At 35.8% G+C, this 21,395-nt stretch overlaps 1 protein-coding gene across 7 annotated transcripts in view; it reads left to right on the top strand.

The window, feature by feature from the left end:
• RALGAPA1 (Ral GTPase activating protein catalytic subunit alpha 1) overlaps positions 1–21,395 on the top strand; it is a 200,128-nt gene that overhangs the window by 127,010 nt on the left and 51,723 nt on the right. For all 7 annotated transcript variants that reach the window (XM_069558714.1, XM_069558708.1, XM_069558712.1 and 4 more), the window contains 4 exons: positions 584–718; positions 1,108–1,291; positions 7,449–8,313; positions 10,198–10,269. In XM_069558714.1, the coding sequence (XP_069414815.1) occupies positions 584–718; positions 1,108–1,291; positions 7,449–8,313; positions 10,198–10,269 (1,256 nt within the window). The remainder of the gene's footprint in view (positions 1–583; positions 719–1,107; positions 1,292–7,448; positions 8,314–10,197; positions 10,270–21,395) is intronic.

Here is a 21,395-nt window from a genome sequence, read left to right as displayed (position 1 = left end):
CACTTAAGGAGAAGCTCAAGAGTAAGATAGGTTAGCAAAGTATAACACCTTGAAGAGTGACGGGTAAAGAATAGGCAGAGAGGGAGTCCCAAGATAGTGACCTAGAGCTCCTGAGTTTTTCTCCTCTCTTGGACCTGTGGAAAATATAGCTACACGTGGAACAGTTCTCTCTGAGAGAAATCCAGAAACTAATCAAGTGACCTCTATACATCAAGTGACTGAGAAAATATCTACATCAAAAATAGGTAGGAAAGGCTGTAGCACTTGTCATAAACCCCACTCCTAGCGTAACTCCATACAATCAGGAGGAAATGCCCAACTCACACCCTGTCAGAGGAGAGAAGGGTTTAGACCTTACGTCGAGCACTCCGCTATTTAAGCCTGCCACCCAAGGGACAGGTGCCAAATCACCTGGCTTGTACCTAGTTCCTCATTCTCATTTACGCTTGCGCTTCACAAAAGCTTACAGTGGGAGAATGGGTGAAAGCTCATTTGCTGTGTATCTTTTATACTTACAGATAGTTTGAAGTTTGAATGTTCTGTTTTCTGGTTATACTGAGGATGTGGGGTTTTGTTGTTTCAGTTGGTGGTATCCTTACTTCTGTGTCTTCTGGACTGGATCATGGCCTTACCTCTTAAGACACTGCTCCAACCAGTCCATGCTACAGGAGCAGAAAATGATAAAATAGAAAAATCTGTTCTTAACTGCATTTATAAGGTAAACTTTGCTTTATCATTTATTTGGTAACCAAGGATTTTTGAAACCTAAAGAATTAACATTTCTTAGTATTGCATTTTCATTGTTTTAGAGCTAGCAATTTTCTAAGAACATAGATTTATCTTACAGTACCTGTGGATAATTTAAAAGTACTTCTTACAAGACTTTGTTTCATTGCAAAATGTTGAAAAGTGAAATCTTTGTTGAATGTGAGAATCATTAGTTAAATATTGCTCATTCTTTTTAAGAAAAATTTTACCTTGATTGAAGAGGTGTGTTTAAATATTTAAAAATTTTGTCAAGTTCTTGTATTAGCAGTTGTTTTCTCCTTTTACCTTTATTTTCACTGAAAAGGAAAATGTGGTATGTTTTTTCCCCTGTATTTGCAGGTATTACATGGGTGTGTTTATGGAGCTCAGTGTTTTAGCAATCCGAGGTATTTTCCAATAAGCCTTTCTGATTTGGCATCTGTAGATTATGATCCTTTTATGCATTTGGAAAGCCTAAAAGAGCCTGAACCTTTGCACTCTCCTGATTCGGAACGATCTTCTAAACTCCAGCCAGTAACAGAAGGTAAAATGAATTCTCTTCAGGACAGTACTGTTGCTTGGGTTCTGCCAGAGTATGCTTTGAGGCCTACGTAGAAATACTGGAAGGAAGTATGCCTTACTTTATAATTGTTTACCTTGCCATGTATATTATAACTAAAGTTCATTTTTAGTTTAAGAAATAACTTCAGATACACAAGTACTAAGATCATACGTGATGACATTCCTTTTATACTTATAGGTATTCTGATACTGATTAAGTTCTTTAACCATATTGTGATTAAGTTCTGATTAAGTTCTTTATTCTGATTAAGTTCTTTAACCATATAGTTTTTATTTCTGATTAAGTTCTTTAACCATACAGTTTTTATATTCAGTGAGTTTACTATCTGAGATAAGGAAATATGTAGGCAAGTAACCTTATGATATGACTACATATAAAAATAAAAGTACATCCAAGATGCAGGGGTATAGTATGATGCAGGGGACTCAAACCCAGTGTTCTTCGACAACCTAGAGGGGTGGGAGGTGGGAGGGACGTTCATCAGGGAGGGGACATATGTATACCTATGCTGATTCATGTCGATGTATGGCAGAAACCAACACGATATTGTAAAGCAATTATCCTTCAATTAAAAATTAAAAAAAGATGCAGGGGTAGCCCAGAGGAATCCCGCAATTATTGAAGGGTTTTAAGGAGGTGATATACATGGTAAAACTATTATTAAGAGCTCTTTGAGAGTAGTATTTTAGGAATCAGCAGACTGTGGCCCACACCTGCCACCTAAATACAGTTTTATTGAGACACATCCATGCTGTTCATTTAAATATCATAATGGCTGCTTTTGTGTAGTAATAGCAGTGTTGAGTAGTTTGGACAGAGAGAGCATGGCCCATAAAACCAAAGATAATTTACTGTCCTTTGCAGAGAAAGGGATTTGCTTGATCTCTAATATGTTAGATTGATTTTTAGGGAGCTTGCAGTAGGAGAGACAAGAGTTGCTAAAGGGTTAAATTGGTTATATCTTCCCCAAACTAGACCAAGAATATGAGAAAGTTTAAAGAATTAGGGAGGGAAATGAGAGCAGTATTAGAAATGGTTTAACTAGGAGCGCCTATTGGATATTCATGTGACTTAGTGGGACAGTTCATTGTACATGCAGATCTCCACCTTAGCTGAGAGGTCTTTGTTAGGAATATGTATTTACACAGATGTGTGTGTTCTGAGAAGAAAAGGTTAGACAGGAAGGAAAACCAGGAAAGAGTAGTTTCTCAGAAACAGAAGAAAAAGATTTTTGAAAGACTGGCCAAAGGTATTAAATGATAGAGATATTAAGTACAAAAAGACTGACAAATACATCTACTTTGGTTTCAGCAGAGTAGAAGACAGACGTGGATGGCTGTGGGTTAAAGAGCAAGCAGGACTTAAGGAAGTAGAGCCATTTGTCAAAAGTGCTCTTTAAAAAAGTCAAGAAAAATGATAAAACAGATAAGATTATTCAGCATTAAAGGAGTTTTAAAAAGAGCTAAACTCAATTATAAGCTGAGAAAGAAAGTTGTAACGGGTTCATTAACAGTGAAGTTCCTGAGAGCTAGAAAGTTTAGGTATTAATATTAGCTCTTCTTCTGAAATCAGAAAGATGAAGAAAATTGAAATAAGTTAAGAGGACTGACAGAAGTATTGAGGACCCAATAGAAAGGTGAAACCACAATGTTTTGTTTACATCTCTCAACATTCCGTAAATTGGATCTGGCAGATAGACAAGGGAACGATGGCTCTCAGAATATTGGTATGTGGTTTAATTATAGAGTCTAGGGTTGGTGAGGATTGAACTGATGTTAGGAAATAGCTAATAAGCTGGAAGAAAGTAGAAGTGATCCTATGAATCAGAAAGTAGATGTGGTTGGTGATAAGAAGTTTGAGCAATGATCCTCAGCCTTGGCTGCATATTACAATACTGATATTCTGGTCCCATCCATAGAGGTTTTGATATATTGATCTGGGATTCCTCAGGCTTTTAAAACGTTGCAGGTGATTAATATCCAGCCAAGGTTGAGAACTGCTGAGCTTATCAGTATGTTAGGACAGTGGTTTATTAAATGAGTTTTTAAGCAGCAGACACTCTTCAGATAAATTTCACAAGGAAGTCTACTTTGTAAAACTTCTTAAAGTAGAGCTACAATGAAGATTCAGCAGACTTCTTTCCCATTCATGTCTAAGAGCCCTCTCCAAGGGCTCTACAGAACAGAAATGGAAAGTCAATAGATTAGGAGGTTTTGGTTAGAGTATAAACTATTAAGGGAAAGTTTGATTTTTAAAGGTAGAATAGTTATAAATAATTAAAACATTCAGAATGTGGCCATGGTAATGGATTGATGACATAAAATGCAAGTGAAGGTATAAAGTTATGTATCAAGGAAATACAGGGCTTGGGTTTTGAGTCAACCACAAATACCTAATAGTTTGTCTAGAACACATATGTACAAGTGAACTAGGAATGTAATAAAAATAATTCAGACAATAATTGATATACATGACTTATTTCTAGATTTGGCATAATGTAATACAGTGTTTATTTTACTTAAAAACAAAGTTAAATGAAAATATTCTTTCCTTTTTGCATTTTTAAAGGTGTGAAACAATAAAACTTGGTTCAGGGCAATATAGTATATTTCTTAAACAGTGAAATAAATAGTTTACTTAATATTTACTTACTAAAAGGGAAGTTTTAATGTATTTCATGTAAAATTTACTGTGCCGTTAACAGTCACTGTAAAAGAAAGGTGTAAAGATTTTAAACAGATGAGCTTTATATTGATACCAAATACTCCATGGGGTACTATTCTCTAAATGTATTAAAGTTGTTCCCTTTGGACTTTCTTAAAGATATTAAGGACCAGATAAATGCAGAACCTTTTAGGAACAGCTGTGAGCTAACAGCAGGTGATTCTGTGGTCTGTAGTGACTACATGCTGAGGGTTTTTTGTTTTTTTTTAATGTGGCAAAAATGGCTAATTGTTGATGCATGCCTTGTCTAAGGCATGCATCATCATCTTCAAGTACTTTTTTGGCCAAAGGTTTCTAAACACATAGTGTCCCTAATAAGCTCAGTATTGGACTGAACAAATCTGATTTGAAAACTATTGGCAGGAGTAGCTGTAATTATTAAATTTACTAAAGAAGCAAGATAGTGAAGTTGGCTTTTTGTCAAACGGCAGTAGTCTTGTTAGCAGAAAGTCATCATTTGCAGGGTCAGAGTGAAAGAAGGCTCCAAAGGATTCATTCTGTCTTAATTATAGTTTCACCTGTACATATTATGCAAAGCTAATATTTAAAGCATTTGCCAAAATTAACTTCCTCTGCATGTTCTGTTATAGTGCAGTGAATTGCAGCAGCTTTTTATGTCTTGCTGCTTTTGTGTGCCATAATAATCTGTAATTATGGGTTTGCTGCAAATGCTTGTAGGGTTTGTTTAATCTGACGATCTGAAAAGACAACCTTGAATAGACTTACTTAAATGAATGTTAGTTACCCAAAGCATTAGAAGCACTGATATCTTCATTTTGCATTTTCTCACAAGGCTAGTTATTTTAGAATTTCATTTTTAATTTCTAAATTAGAGAATTTCATGTTTTTTATATCTAGGTAGATATGTAGAAGATATGTATGTTCAATAGCTAATGATTCAAAATAAATCTAAGTAATCCTAACTGCCAAATTAATAAGTTGAGAGGTTTTTTTTGTTTTAATCCTCGTATATTTTTAAATATCCTAGAATTAGAGAAGCAGTTTAGGAAAGAAAATGCTTTTACCAACTTGTGAAATCTAAGTTCATTTGTCAAATGTTCTCAGTGTTAGTAATTATGACATGTGTGAAGAAGCTCACTAAACTGCATTCTCACTGTCTCTTTCCTTGAGGGGAGCATGTATAGAATGGACAGGACCTAGACTTAGGTTATTTCAGTTTTAGGGAAGGAACTGGCTCATTCTTACAGTTTAGTTATAGGCAAGTTTGCAAAAGGAATTCATAAAACCTTTGTGACTTACAGTGCTCTCAAAATTGATTTGTATTGTTTCAGTTATATCAGGCTTTGTATATGAGTTTTCAGTTCATCTTTACCAAAAACTCCATGGTATCCTTAGAGAAAAATGGAGTTTAAGAAGGTTTATGTGACTTGTCCATGATCACAGAAGAAGCCAAAGTCAGAAATTCTTCTCTTTTCTGTAGTCCATTTTTATTAAATTACACTCTTTTGCTTCTTTAGAAATGTCTGCAAAGATTCACTGCCTAAATGAGTCACCTGTTTGTCACTCAAAAGGAAGAAAGGGGAAAAAAATTTTCTTGCATAAACTTAATTTAATCATAATTATCTGTTCAAATAAACTAAGCCATGTTTTAAATAGTAATAGATAATTATGATTAAATTAAGTTTATGCAAGAAAATTTTTTTCCCCTTTCTTCCTTTTGAGTGACAAACAGGTGACTCATTTAGGCAGTGAATCTTTGAAGTTTTTCCAGTTGATCTTGGCCATTTATTAATTTATGTTAAGTACCCTTTTTTGACTCTGTACGCAGAAAAAACTTATTTGAATGCGTTGTTTACGTATGTCAAAGTAATTTGCCAGAAGAAAAGGACAGTTTAACAAAAGAGAAAAATACGGAGATTGAGTTGTGATAAAGATGAAAATAATACTGCCCCAATGTGATACCTTCTGTGGCAAATCCCTGAACTTGTGAACCCATTTGTCTTCTTATTCAAAATGAGAAGTATTGGCTAGTTTATCTGCGAGGCCCCTTACAGTGTGAACACTCGTTATATTCTGAGTTATAATTAGAGAAGCAAAAGCAGGCACTAGATTCAGATTACCCGTTCCTCATCATTTCGTGGCCTATCTTTTTGCTTTACCATAGTAAGTCTTGAAAATGTAGGACTGAATTAAGATCAGTCATTTAGTTTCTTACGTAGTGTTAAAATAGCTCATTTTCAGAGCTAGCCGTAACTATAATCAAAGAACAGCTTGATGAAATTGGAACTTTTTAAGTAAATTGAAGAATGTTTATATATTCATATATGTAATAAAACTTGATTGATTATGGAAGAAGATTAAAATTTTGACAGTAACATTTCCAAATCAACAAAGTCCAAAGAAAATTGTTCTTTTTTATATTTGGAATAATGAAGAAGATGTTATTGGTATTAATAGCATAGCTGCTGACTTGTTACTTATGCTTTGCCTGTACCGAGGGGTGTCAGTTCTGAATCTTCCAGGCTGTTGCCTGGACTATATGACACTATTTGTCTCTCTTGCCTCTTTTTAAGTAATCATGCCAACAGTGTACAACTTAGTTCCCTTGTGAACTTTTAAAAGTTGAGTTTCCTCTCTTTCTTTCTGCCTTTACTCTCTTTCTGTGTTCTTTGTCTTCCTTCCACCCTCCCCTCCTTTTTCCTCTTCCTTCAGGTCCTGACATTAGGCACCTTGCCTCTTCAGGCCTCTTATTGCTATATTCTTTGAGTTTTCTGTTTTTACCATTTCCTATGTTTTTGTTTTTGTTTTAAAGTTACTCATATAGATGTACTTCTTACCAGTTTACTGCCTTAGAAAAATAGGCAAGCCATAAATATTTTTCCTTTAAAGTTTCCTTGGCATGTACAGGCTACACTGACTCACTGTTTAAATTGACCCTGACTCCTGAAGTTTAGTTGAAAGATCACTTTTCTGTGACACTTTTACATCATCCATCTAAGCCATAGTTAAATGCTATTCAAGGCATGTTACAAACTATGTCTCTGTATCTCCTGATAAGATAAACTTATCAGTTGGATTTTGTTGACTTTTTAATCTGGGAGCAAAGCTATTTCACATGATTTAAAACAATTTTGAACCTTCTTTGAAGGTATGATGTACATTTAAGGGCCTCAATTTAAATTATTAATAAGAATCCATAAGCAAAAATTTCAAAAAGGGCTTTCTTATAAAAATTAACAAAACTTTATCTGAGTAGTTTTCTTCTTTGCTATCATTCTTGTAGTTCATATGTTATATTGAAAATATTTGCTCTAATATTTGAATGTGATTTTGATAATGTGATGGAATCCCTATTTGCTGTCTGTTTCACTGTTACATGACTCTCTAGGAAGCAGCAGTATTCTCACTCACTTATATTTTTCTTTATTCCTAGTGAAAACTCAGATGCAGCAAGGATTAATCTCCATAGCTGCCCGCACTGTTATTACACATCTGGTGAATCACTTGGGCCATTATCCAATGAGCGGTGGTCCTGCTATGTTAACAAGTCAGGTGTGTGAGAATCACGACAATCATTACAGTGAAAGCACTGAACTTTCCCCTGAACTCTTCGAGAGTCCAAATATTCAGTTTTTTGTGTTAAACAATACAACCTTAGTGTCCTGTATCCAGATCAGAGCTGAAGAGAGTATACCTGGAGGAGGTTTATCTGCTGGTCTTGCATCAGCCAATTCAAATGTCAGAATTATAGTACGTGATCTTTCTGGAAAATATTCATGGGATTCTGCCATCCTGTATGGACCACCTCTTGTAAGTGGTCTGTCAGAACCTACATCTCTCGTGCTTTCATTGTCTCACCAAGAGAAGCCAGAAGAACCTTCTGCATCTAATGAATGCTTAGAAGATATAACAGTTAAAGATGGGATTTCCCTCCAGTTTAAAAGAAGTTTTAGAGAAACTGTACCAACTTGGGACACAATCAGAGATGAAGAAGATGTTCTTGATGAGCTTTTGCAGTATTTAGGTGTAACCAGTCCTGAATGCTTACAGAGAACTGGAGTCTCACTTAATATTCCTGCTCCACAGCCTGTGTGCATTTCTGAAAAACAGGAGAATGATGTTATTAATGCTATCCTTAAGCAGCATACAGAGGAAAAAGAATTTGTTGAGAAACACTTTAATGACTTAAACATGAAAGCTGCAGAACAAGATGAACCAACACCTCAGAAACCTCAGTCAGCATTTTATTATTGCAGATTGCTTCTTAGTATATTGGGAATGAATTCCTGGGACAAAAGGTAAGGATAAAGGACAGGTTTTTCCTTTTTTAAAAGAAATATTAGTCTTAATCATTTTATGATCAGCATTTTAGTCTCCATTCTTTCCCTCACTAAATTTTACCTACCAGTTAGTTCTTTGACCAGTAGGCAGATTTTCTTTCTTTTTTTAGTCCACAGAGCCATAATCAGGTTTCTGAGGAATAAGAAGATAATTGAATCTAATGAATTAACTCTAACATTTTCATAATGACTAGTATAACTATCTGACTTAGAACACATAGCTCAAATAATTGAGAAAAATCTTTTTTCCAACCTTCATGTAAGCTAATAGGAAAAACTGTTTTTTCTTACAACACTTCTGACACCAAATGTGTGAGTTTCTCACACCAGGCAGTTTCAACAATACCTGGAGTTACCACAGACAAGAGCTTAGACTGATGAGATTGCCCTCTACTTCAGATACCAATTGCAACTCTGGGTAAATCAGGGGTTCCCACAACCCCCTTCTTGGATTTGATAATTAATTATAATGACTCTTAAAACATTTACTTAGGTTTATCAGTTTGTTATAAGGGACAATTAAAGGATATAGATGAGCAGCCAGATGAAGAGGTATGTGGAGTAAAGTCTGGAAGGATTCCAAGTGTCGAAATTCTGTCCCTGTGGAGTTGGAGTGTGCCTCCCTCCCAGCACATTGAATGTGTTCAACCAGGAAGCTCCCTGAATCCCGTTGTTTTATTTTTATGGAGGTCTTACTGTGTAGGCATGATTGATTATTAACTCAATTCTCTAGTTCTTCTCTCTCCCCAGAGGCAGGGCTGAAAGTTTCAAGCTTGCTCTTTCTGGTGGCTTACTGTTTCTGGTGATGAGGCACCATCCTGAGGTTAACGAGAACACCACAAAAAGTTACCTTATTAGAACAAAATTAAAAGGAAACTCCAGAGGTTTTAGGAAGTCTGTGTACGACTCTACTGTCTCCTGCTGCTGCTGCTAAGTCGCTTCAGTTGTGTCCGACTGTGCGACCCCAGAGACGGAAGCCCATCAGGCTCCCCCTGATGGGGGAAGAAATTGGGGAGATATGTATCATATGACACAAAAATATACACTGGGGCTGTGTCCCCAATTTCTCAAACAGAGCTCCTAAAACTCTTGTAATTTCCTGAGTATAGGAGGTGACAGTTGGAGAAGGAAATGGCAACCCGCTCCAGTGTTCTTGCCTGAAGAATGCCAGGAACAGGGGAGCCTGGTGGGCTGCCGTCTCTGGGGTCGCACAGAGTCGGACACAACTGAAGCGACTTAGCAGCGGCAGCAGCAGCAGCTACTCTCTTTTGCTGTGCAATGGCCCGTATATTGTTTCTTGAGAAAAAGAAAGGAAGCTCTATTTTACTTTCATGAATGTAACTTATACATATTCAGCACCTGTATAATGTATTTGGTAAAATTTGCACATTGCTTTGTAGTGCAAAAAACACATATAATGTAAAACAAGAAAGAAACTCTATCTGGATTACGCATCACTATCTGATAAAGAGTTAGATTTTGTGAAATATTTCTCATGAAGGATAACTTTCTCACACATTTTTATGAAACTCTTGAGAAGGAACCTACAAAGTGCTTTTATCCATTTTTCTGAATATGAATTTGGGAAACTCATAGCATCTGCAAGGAGACATTTACATGGTCAAGAGATAATGATCCACAAGCAGAAATATATGAGGGACTCAGTAGAAATAATGACATATATTCTTTGCATTTTTTTAGGGTCTATTTCTCCTTTGTGTTAGAAGTATGAAAAGGCAAGAAAAGTGTAAGAATTGCATGAGTAGAGTGGAAAGTATTTCCAGGACTGTCATGTCATTCACTGCAAAGATGATGAAAATGTTTATAAATCTCTCTGTTTAGGAGGAGCTTTCATCTCCTGAAGAAAAATGAAAAACTACTTAGAGAACTTAGGAACTTGGACTCAAGACAGTGGTAAGTCGTTGAGAAATTTTCAAGTCTATATCTTGCACCTCAGCTGTTTCTATTCATAATGTGAATAATAATGTATTGTTGAATTACGAATTTCTGAACACAAACTTTTTTCATTTATACATATCTTAGAAATAATAAGCATTTAAAAAAATGTACAGCTACATTTAAATGTTTGATATCTTTGGATTATTTATATCTTTTTATATACTTCAGAATCATCTTTTGAGTTGAATAAATCTGATTGAACCTATAAAATGTCCTTTAGTTTCCCCATACTTAGATATTCCCTTTTGATTAGTGTAAGAGGCCAAAGTGAAATGACTGGTGTATGTATATAAGCTAGTAGCTACAAAAATATTAATGAAATGAAGAAGATGGAGATAGTTTGTTATATTACTATAAACCTGATTTCTAGATTCCTGGTGTATCTGGATGTGATTTCCTCGGAAACTCGTACTAGAAACTACAAAATATTACTTAACTGAAATTCCCATATGGTCAACTTACATATGCACTACTTTCCTTTTTAGGTTCATAAAAATAAAATTTATGAATAGGTGCTTTTTGGCAGTATAACTAGAAACACATTAGTAAAGCAGCACTTTGGATGGTACCATTATTCAGTTCAGTTCAGTCACTCAGTTGTGACCAACTCTTTGCGACCCCATGAATCACAGCACGCCAGGCCTCCCTGTCCATCACCATCTCCTGGAGTTCACTCAGACTCACGTCCATCGAGTCAATGATGCCATCCAGCCATCTCATCCTCTGTCGTCCCCTTCTCCTCCTGTCCCCAATCCCTCCCAGCATCAGAGTCTTTTCCAATGAGTCACCTCTTCGCATGAGGTGGCCAAAGTACTGGAGTTTCAGCTTTAGCATCATTCCTTCCAAAGAAATCCCAGGGCTTATCTCCTTCAGAATGCTTATATTTCTGAAATTTGAAATCCACAACATCCTTAACATTCACATTTCTTAACTGTCTCAACATCTTGCTTGAGTGATGTTTTATACTTTCGTGTCTACAGTTTTTGCTTTTCGTGTTCTCCCAGTCAGTTTGCCCACCCACCACCGATTCCACTTGCCTGCCTGTCAAGCAGATTCACATATTGTTAACCATTTTTAAAACACCTTCTCTTACAATGTCAAAACTGTTAAGTTTATAGATATAGATATATATTTCTATAACCAGTTCTTTAATCAGAATCATTCTTAACATCTGCTTCCTCTACTCCTAGGCAGCAGTACATTACTAGAGAAAATTATCAGACCAGTATGATACAGGAAGTTACTGTAGATTCATGCATCTTTACTTCAACAATGCTGCCTCTGTTGTTTGGCAAATTTTTTATCCCTTGTTCACTTTTATAATACTTTACTTCTTAAAGTAATTATTATAAACCACTTCTTTGTTCCTCAAGTTGTCAGTGTAATCAAAAGTCATCTCTATATTCTGACCATTGAGAAACTAGCTTGTAACAAGCCATTCACCCTACCATCAGTATTCTGTAGGAGTGCAAAGTGAAGAAGACGATTCAGACCATTTCCACATCAAACACACATACCTTACATCTTTTTTTTAATTTCTCTGTATTGAGCCATCTTCTCTTGCTCGTTTTCTTTGTCAGAAAAGCATTTTTTTTCTTTCTATGCTTCTGCTTCCTATCTTCTTAGTCTCCTCTAGGATCTTCAGAAAGTTATTCCTTCTTTATCTTGTATTTCTACTTCTCTTGCCCTAAGTTTGTTTATGTGTTTAAAACAAAACTTTCCTCAGTTTTTATCCTTTCAAGCTATAATACATCCCTTCCATGTTTTTACTACCAAATTTATAAAAAAATGTACTTTTTGTTCATTTCCAGTCATTCTTGTTTTTCCTTGTTTTCAGCATTCCTCAGAATAATTTTTTAGAATAATGTATGATTTCTTTGGCTGTTACAGAAAATAGAAAAACTATTGTTATTCATAAGACTATTGTTAACATTTCTTTATGTATTTTAGTCTTTTTGATAGACATATATATCATTTTTGTTTTACAAAATTGGAATCATAGTAATATGTAGTAAGTTATGTCTTTTAAAAAAAACTCGATATTGTAAGCATTTTCTTCAACTGTTTTGATATTCTTCAAAAAAAAATATTTTTATGGCACCAAGTTCTGTGAATTTTTGACATGAGTTTTTATTTCTTCCCCTATAGTAGATTCCTAGAAATAGAATTCTTAGGTCAAGCATAAGAACTTATTTCAGGCCATATATATTATAAAATTGCTTTCCAGTAAGTACTGATTTCTAATCCCACCAACATTGTGTAACTGCAGCCTGTTCAGCACAAGATATTAATCACATTTTCTTAATTTTTATAATTCGAGGGGCAGATCATGGTATCTTATTAACCTATAGTTTTTAAATACTAGTGAAGTTAATATTTTTCATATACTTGTAAAAAAATTTTAATCTGTTTCCAAATTCTCTCTTGCTGTCCTTTTCCTCTTTAGGAATTTTTATTAATTATAAGAGCTCTCTTACATGTGTATGTCTTAAGGATTAATTTTGATAATTTGTGTTTATTGTGGGAGTTCTAGTTCAGTTTTCAACATCTTTAGGTGGCTTAACATACAGGTTTTTCATTTTATGTATTATTATCTCTCAATCTTTTTAATTTCTGTAATTGTGCTTAGAGAGTTCTGTCTTAAAATCAATTAAATAGTTAAATTTCCTTCTAGGTTTCTAAGTATTTATATTAATTTTTTAATCCCATCTGGAATGTATTGTGATTTATGGAATGAGAAATGGAACCACATTGAATGTTGGAAAATAGTCTATTTTTATAATTTGTCATAGAATTTGTTAAAGACCATATGTTTCCCATTGACTTGATATCATCTTTATCAGATATTAAGCTGTTTCAAAGCCATCTGTTTATTGCTATTAATTTGTCAATTTTCTGGAGATGTTACTGTTTATTACAGCTTTATAATTTAGTATCTGATAGGATCAGTCTTCTTCCTCATTTCATCCAAACACATTCTTCTTTTTGTAGATGTTCTTACCTGTTTTTTCTACCAGAGTTTTGTTAGAATTATGATATTGTTTTCCAGGGGGAAAAAATCCCATTGATATTTTGATTGGATTTGCAGTAAAACTTTCCTGTGGAAAGAGTAAACACCCTTATTATCATCATTTTTCCCATTCTGGCTCAGAGGGTAAAGCGTCTGACTACAATGCGGGAGACCTGGGTTCGATCCCAGGGTTGGGAAGATCCCCTGGAGAAGGAAATGACAACCCACTCCATTACTCTTGCATGGAAAATCCCATGGACTGAGAAGCCTGGTAGGCTACAGTCCATAGGGTCACAAAGAGTCGGACATGACTGAGAGACTTCACTTTCACTTTTTCACTTTCCCATTCATAATCATAGAGTGCTTTTTATTTGTTCTGAGACCCGGACATTACTTTTAGGGGTATATTTTACTTTTGTATTAGTATTCTGAGTAGAATCTTTCCCCTCACTGTATTTTGTATCTAAATACCTTAATGAAAATAAATAAATAAATAAATAAATAAATACCTTAATAAATTCTCTTACTGATTTTATTTTATTTTTTGCCATTACCAAATCAGGAATTTATTTATTTTAATATAAAGTTATTTATTTTAATTGGAGGCTAATTACTTAACAATATTGTGTGGTTTTGCCATACATTGACATGAATCAATGGGTGTACAATCCATGGGTGTACATGTGTTCCCCATCCTGAACCCCCCTCCCACTGCCCTTCCCATTCCATCCCTCTTGGTCATCCCAGTGTACCCTGGGATGACTCTTACTGATTTTAAACATTTTATAGTTGTCTCACTCTTAGGATTTGTTTAGGTGTACAATCATTTTCTGCAAATATCTCCTTTCAAAAAGTAATGACAAAAAAAAGGTTATGCTTTCTTTTGCTTATATCATCATGTCTTATTGCACTGAATAAAACTTAACTACAGTTTTAAATAGCTATAGGAAGACCGGTCATCCTCGTCTTGTCTACTTTTAATAGAAATGACTCTTCTATTTAATCCTTAAGTAAGATATTGGTTATTAGTTTGAAATAGATTATTTGTATCATCCTGGAAAAGTAGCTTATTTCCTATGAAATTTCATAATGAACAGGTGTTAAATGTTGTCAGAATCCTTTTCAGCGTCAACTCAAGTTTTCATATATTTTTATTTATTTTGCATTCAGCCTTTGCTTTCTTACCAAGTTGATACATATTAATTAGATTGTTTATATTAAGTAATTCTTGCATTTTTGGGATAAACCTTCCTAGGTCCTATGACTTCTTGCTGGGTTAAATTTACTAGAATTTCATATTTAATTAGGGCATGGTTCATCTATTAGAATATTTTACTTAAATTTTTGTCTGTTGTCATGTTTTTAAAATTAATGTTAGAGCCAGATGCATAAAATGAATATTCAGTTCAGTTCAGTTGCTCAGTCATGTCTGACTCTTTGCGACCCCATGAACTGCAGCACGTCAGACCTCCCTTTGCATCACCAACTCCCAGAGTTCATGCAAACTCATGTCCATTGAGTCAGTGAATCTATCCAACCATCACAGCCTCTGTCGTCCCCTTCTCCTCCCACCTTCAATCTTTCCCAGCATCAAAGTCTTTTCAAATGAGTCAGTTCTTTGCATCAGGTGACCAAAGCAATCGAGTTTCAGCTTCAATATCAGTCCTTCCAAGAACACTCAGGACTGATCTCCTTTAGGATGGACTGGTTGGATCTCCATGCAGTCCAAGGGACTCTCAAGAGTCTTTTCCAACACCGCAGGTCAAAATCATCAACTCTTCAGCACTCAGCTTTCTTTATAGTCCAACTCTCACATCCATACATGACTACTGGAAAAACCATAGCCTTGACTAGATGGACCTTTGTTGGCAAAGTAATGTCTCTGCTTTTTAATATGTTATCTAGGTTGGTCATAACTTTCCTTCCAAGGAGTAAGCGTCTTTTAATTTCATGGCTGCAATCACCATCTGCAGTGATTTTTGAGCCCCAAAAAATAAACTCTGACACTGTTTCCACTGTTTCCCCATCTATTTCCCGTGAAGTGATGGGACCAGATGCCATGATCTTCGTTTACTGACTGTTGAGCTTTAAGCCAACTTTTGTACTCTCCTCTTTCACTTTCATCAAGGGGCTCTTTAGTTCTTCACTTTCTGCCATATGGGTGGTATCATCTGCATATCTGAGGTTATTGATGTTTCTCCTGGCAATCTTGATTCCAGCTTGTGTTTCTTCCATCCCAGCGTTTCTCGTGATTACTCTGCATATAAGTTAAATAAGCAGGGTGACAATATACAGCCTTTTCCTATTTGGAACCAGTGTGTTGTTCCATGTCCAGTTCTAACTGTTGCTTCCCCACCATATAGGTTTCTCAAGAGGCAGGTCAGGTGGTCTGGTATCCCCATCTCTCTCAGAATTTTCCACATTTGATTGTGATCCACGCAGTCAAAGGCTTTGGCATAGTCAATAAAGCAGAAATAGATGTTTTTCTGGAACTCTCTTCTTTTTTGATGATCCAGCAGGTGTTGGCAATTTGATCTCTGGTTCCTCTGCCTTTTCGAAAACCAGCTTGAACATCTGGAAGTTCACAGTTCATGTATTGCTGAAGCCTGTCTTGGAGAATTTTGAGCATTACTTTATTAGCATGTAAGATGAGTGCAATTGTGCGATAGTCTGAGCATTCATTGGCATTGCCTTTCTTTGCGATTGGAATGAAAACTGACCTTTTCCTGTCCTGTGGCTACTGCTGAGCTTTCCAAATTTGCTGACATACTGAGTGCAGCACTTTCACAGTATCATCTTTCAGGATTTGAAATATGAAATAGCTCAACTGAAATTCCATCACCTCCACTAGCTTTGTTCGTAGTGATGCTTTCTCAGGCCCACTTGACTTCCCATTCCAGGATGTCTGGGTTGTGAAGATCTTTTTTGTGCAGTTCTGTGTACTCTTGCTACCTCTTCTGAATATCTTCTGCTTCTCTGGTCCGTACCATTCCTGTCCTTTACTGAGCCCATCTTTGCATGAAATGTTCCCTTGGTATCTCTAATTTTCCTAAAGAGATCTCTAGTCTTTCCATTCTGTTGTTTTCCTCTATTTCTTTGCACTGATCACTGAGGAAGGCTTTATCTCTCCTAGCTATTCTTTGTGCATTCAAATAGGTAGATCTTTCCTTTTCTCCTTTGCTTTTCACTTCTCTTCTTTTCACAGCTATTTGTAAGACCTTCTCAACCAGCCATTTTGCTTTTTTGCATTTCTTTTCCATGGGGATGGTCTTGATCCCTGTCTCCTGTACCGTGTCACAAACCTCTGTCTATAGTTCATCAGGCACTCTGTCTATCAGATCTAGTCCCTTAAATCTGTTTCTCACTTCCACAGTATAAATCGTAAGGGATTTAATTTAGATCGTACATGAATGGTCTAGTGGGTTTTCCCTCCTTTCTTCAGTTTAAGTCTGAATTTGGCAATAAGGAGTTCATGATCTGAGACACAGTCAGTTCCTGGTCTTGTTTTTGCAGACTGTATAGAGCTTCTCCATCTTTGGCTGCAAAGAATATAATCAGTCTGATTTCAGTGTTGGCCATCTGGTGATATCCATGTGTAGAGTCTTCTCTTGTGTTGTTGGAAGAGGGTGTTTGCTATGACCAGTGTGTTCTCTTTGCAAAACTCTATTAACTTTGCCCTGCTTCATTCCATACTTGAAGGCCAAACTGGCCTGTTACTCCAGGTGTTTCTTGACTTCCTACTTTTGCAGTCCAGTCCCCTATAATGAAAAGAACATCATCTTTGGGTGTTAGTTCTAAAAGGTCTTGTAGGTCTTCATAGACCCATTCAATCAGCTTCTTCAGCATTACTGGTTGGGGCATAGGCTTGGATTACCGTGATTTTGAATAGTTTGCCTTGGAAACGAACAGAGATCATTCTGTTGCTTTTGAGATTGCATCCAAGTACTGCATTTCGGACTCTTCTGTTGACCATGATGGCTGCTCCATTTCTTCTAAGGGTTTCTTGCCCACAGTAGTAGATATTATGGTCATGTGAGTTAAATTCACCCATTCCAGTCCATTTTCGTTCACTGATTCCTAAAATGTCGATGTTGACTCTAGCCATCTCCTGTTTGACCACTTCCAATTTGCCTTGATTCATGGACCTAACATTCCAGGTTCTTATGCAGTAGCTCTTTATAACATTGGACCTTGCTTCTGTCACCAGTCACATCCACAATGGGGTGTTGTTTTTGCTTTGGCTCCATCCCTTCATTCTTTCTGGAGATATTTCTCCACTGATCTCCAGTCGCATATTGGGCACCTGCTGACTTGGGGAGTTCATCTTTCAGTGTCCTATCTTTTTGCCTTTTCATACTGTTCGTGGGGTTTCTCAAGGCAAGAATACTGAAGTGGTATGCTGTTCCCTTCTCCACATTTTGTCAGAACTCTCCATCATGACCCATGGGTGGCCCTACATGGCATGGCTTAGTTTCATTGAGTTAGACAAGGCTGTGGTCCATGTGATTAGATTGGTTAGTTTTCTGTGATTGTGGGTAACATGTAGTTATTTTTACATTATATCATTGTGGTACATTTGTTAAAATGATGACCCAATGTTGATATATTAACTGAATTTTATGTTGGAGTTCACCCTTGGCATCGTATATTGTATGAGATAATGAGATTTAATAAAGGTATGGTGACACACGCATACCGTGCAGGCTTCCCCCATGGCTCAGCAGTGGAGAATCCACCTGTAGTGCAGGGGACACAAGAGACATGGGTCGGGATGATCCCCTGGAGGAGGGCGTGTCAGCCCACTCCAGTATTCTTGCCTGGAGAATCCCACAGATTATAGCCTGGTGGGCTGTAGCCCATGTGGTCGCAAAAGAGTCAGACACAAATGAAGCGACTGAGTGCACATACCCCGTTACAATATAATACAGAATAGTTTCTGCCCTAAAAACCTCGTGAGTATTATATCTCCTAAAAATTCAATACTGTCGTCTGTTCTCTCTTTTCTTTTTATTTAGTTTTTATCATGTGTCTGTTCTCTCTTTAAACGTTCTTTTCCCCTGACTTCAAAAGTCATGTTAAAATTACCTTGTTCTAATGTAAAATTTTTATTTTATTCCTTAATGACTTCCCAGTGCCTGATCAGATTCTTTAGAACTCAGGCCATACCAGCCAATCTTGGCTATTCTTGGCTGTTCGTGGTTGTTTTACATTACCTTATGCTTTTCTAGTTTTTGGCTCCTGCTAAACCACTTCCATTCTCATATATAGCTGGAGTATATGGAGGACATCTTCACTGAGACAGCATAGATTCTTTTTGATATTATATGCCAAATGAACACATGACATTTATTTTGCTTTTTTATAAGAATTAAATAATGAAACCACTTCCCTTTCTTCTTCTGACATAATAGGTTCAAGTAAAAATTCATTCTAATTATGTGATAAATAGTACAGCAACTTTGAGCTTCTTCTTAAGCCAAGAATCTGGAAACAAACCTGATTATTTGTCTGCAGGATTAGGAAGAAGGAAAATGAAAAGATTCTTTCTTTATAGTCTTATCTCTTCAACCATTTATATATACTCTGTTTTCTTTGACTAAATTAACTCATTCCTATTCTGCATGGTTGAACTACCATATTTTTAAATTTCAAATCTCAATTATTTTTATTCTTTCTATTGCAATGTATATATAGGGAATCAGAGTGCTTGTAACTTGGCATATTTCATTTTTAATTTTCCAATAGTAAGCTCATAATATTTTGCCAGTACTGGACTTATTATAGAATATTTGTGCCTATAAGTTCACTAAACTCATTTTTTTCTGATCTTTTTTACTTCATTCACTGTTGTGGCACATAATAATTTAATGGCAATCCGATATATACCAAGTATTTTAGTAGAAGTAGTAAGTAGAAAAATAAGAAGGAATGGTGAAAAATTAACATCTGATGTTAAAGGGCAGGTAAGGTCTTCTTCACAACAGAGGCCTGCAGTCCATGGAGTCGCAAAGAGTCAGACACGACTGGGCAACCAAACAACAACAAGCTCTACTTTTACAAATTTTTAAAAGGGCATAGATAATATAAAGTGATTCCTCTTTTACTTTTGCATTTTAAAGATTTATTTTCTAAATTTTCCTATTTGGCACATGTATTTCTCTTTTTGACTTAGTAATAGGTGAACATTTCTATATAACTCTGCTCAACTTTATTAATTGTGATTTATGAGTTCTAGCTGATAGCCCTTTACCTGGAATATTGAGAACACTGACAGGTCCCCTTTATGCCAGGATCAGAATTTACACATACTTCCAACTTAAATTTACTTCATACTTCCAACTTAAATTCTGACATCTTTCTTGAGATGTAATTCATATACCATAAGGTTCACTCAAAGTGTACATGTTTTTAGTATATTCATAGACAGCTATCACAGCAATTTTAGAGTATTTCCTTCAAAAAGAAGCATTGTTCCCATTACTGGTCATTCTCCATTACCCCTGAACACTACCCGCTACTCACCAGCTGTAGACAACATTTATCTACTTTCTTTCTCTATAGATTTGCCTATTCTGGATATTTAATATAATAGGAATCAAACATATGTGGTCTTTTGTGAGGGCTTCTTAGCACTGTGTTTTCAGAATTCATCTATGTTGCAGCGTGTGTCAGCACTTCATTTCTTCTTATCCCTGAATAATACTCATTTGTGAATATACTGCATTTTGTTTATTCATTCATAAATTGATGGACATTTGCGTTAGTTTCACTTCTTGGCTGTTATGAATAATCCTGCTGTAAACATTCGTGTCATTTTTTACATGGACATTTTATAGTTCTGTGAACTTTTTAATAAGATTTTTATAATTTTAGACATTATATTCAGAGTCTGTGATGCTTTTTAATTTTTGTATATGGTGTCAGGTAAGATTCCAACTTTATTGTTTTGCATTACAGATATCCAGTTCCCTCAGGACCATTTGTTGAAAATACTTTTTTCTCCTATTGAGTTGGCTTGGTACTGTTGCAAAAAGCCTTTTTTGTCCATTAAAAAATGACACAAATGTTTACAGCAGCATTATTCATAACAGCCGAGAAGTGAAACTAATGCAAATATCCAACAACTTAAGAATGAATAAACAAAATGTAGTACATTCACAAATTTAGTATTATTCAGGGATAAGAAGAAATGAAGTGCTGACACATGCTGCAACATAGATGAATTTTGCAAACACTGTGCTAAAAATCCTGTCACAAAAGACCACATATAGATGTCTCTGCTGTGGTAATACCACAGGCTTCCCTGGTGGCTCAGGTGGTAAAGAGTCTGCCTGCAATGCAGGAGACCCAGGCTCGATCCTTGGGTTGGGAAGATCCCCTGGAGAAGGGAATGGCTGCCTACCCCAGTATTCTTGCCTGGAGAATTCCAGGGCAGAGGCACCTAGCAGGCTACAGTCCAGGGGGTCACAGAGAGTCAGCCAGGAATGAACTTCTTTTACTTCCATGATTGTACCATGGTCCATTGATTGCTACAGTTTTGTAGCAGGCTTTAAGACTGGGAATTATGAGTCCTCTGATTTCATTCTTCCTTTTCAAGATTATTTTGACTCTGGAATTTTTTGCATTTTCTTGTGAATTTTAGAATTGGCTTATCAACTTCTCCAAAAAAAGGGAAGCTAGGATTTTGGTAAAAGTTGTATTAAATTTATAATCAATTTGGTAAATTTCATAATAAGTTTTTTAAGTCCATGAATATGGGATTTTTTTTAAGATATTTACTTTTCTTCAAAAACATTTTGTGGCTTTCAGAGTATTTAAGTTTTGTACTTTTGTTAGTACAAAATATTTTTGTTAAGCATTTTTATTATTGTATGTTTTTGATGCTATTATAAAAGAAATAGCTTTCTTTGTTTTTGGATTGTTCATTGTTTATAAAAGTACAGTTGGGTTTTTGTATGTTGATACTATATCCTAAATCCTTCCTGAAGTCATTTACTAGCTCTGATAGCTTTTTAGTCTTTATTGCTTGTACCATACAAATATGGGAATGGGGACAGACATATGTGGAGGA

The sequence above is a fragment of the Ovis canadensis genome, chromosome 18, assembly GCF_042477335.2.
Source record: "Ovis canadensis isolate MfBH-ARS-UI-01 breed Bighorn chromosome 18, ARS-UI_OviCan_v2, whole genome shotgun sequence".
In the NCBI taxonomy this organism is placed as follows: Eukaryota; Metazoa; Chordata; class Mammalia; order Artiodactyla; family Bovidae; genus Ovis; species Ovis canadensis.
This window is presented reverse-complemented; position numbering and strand designations above follow the sequence as displayed.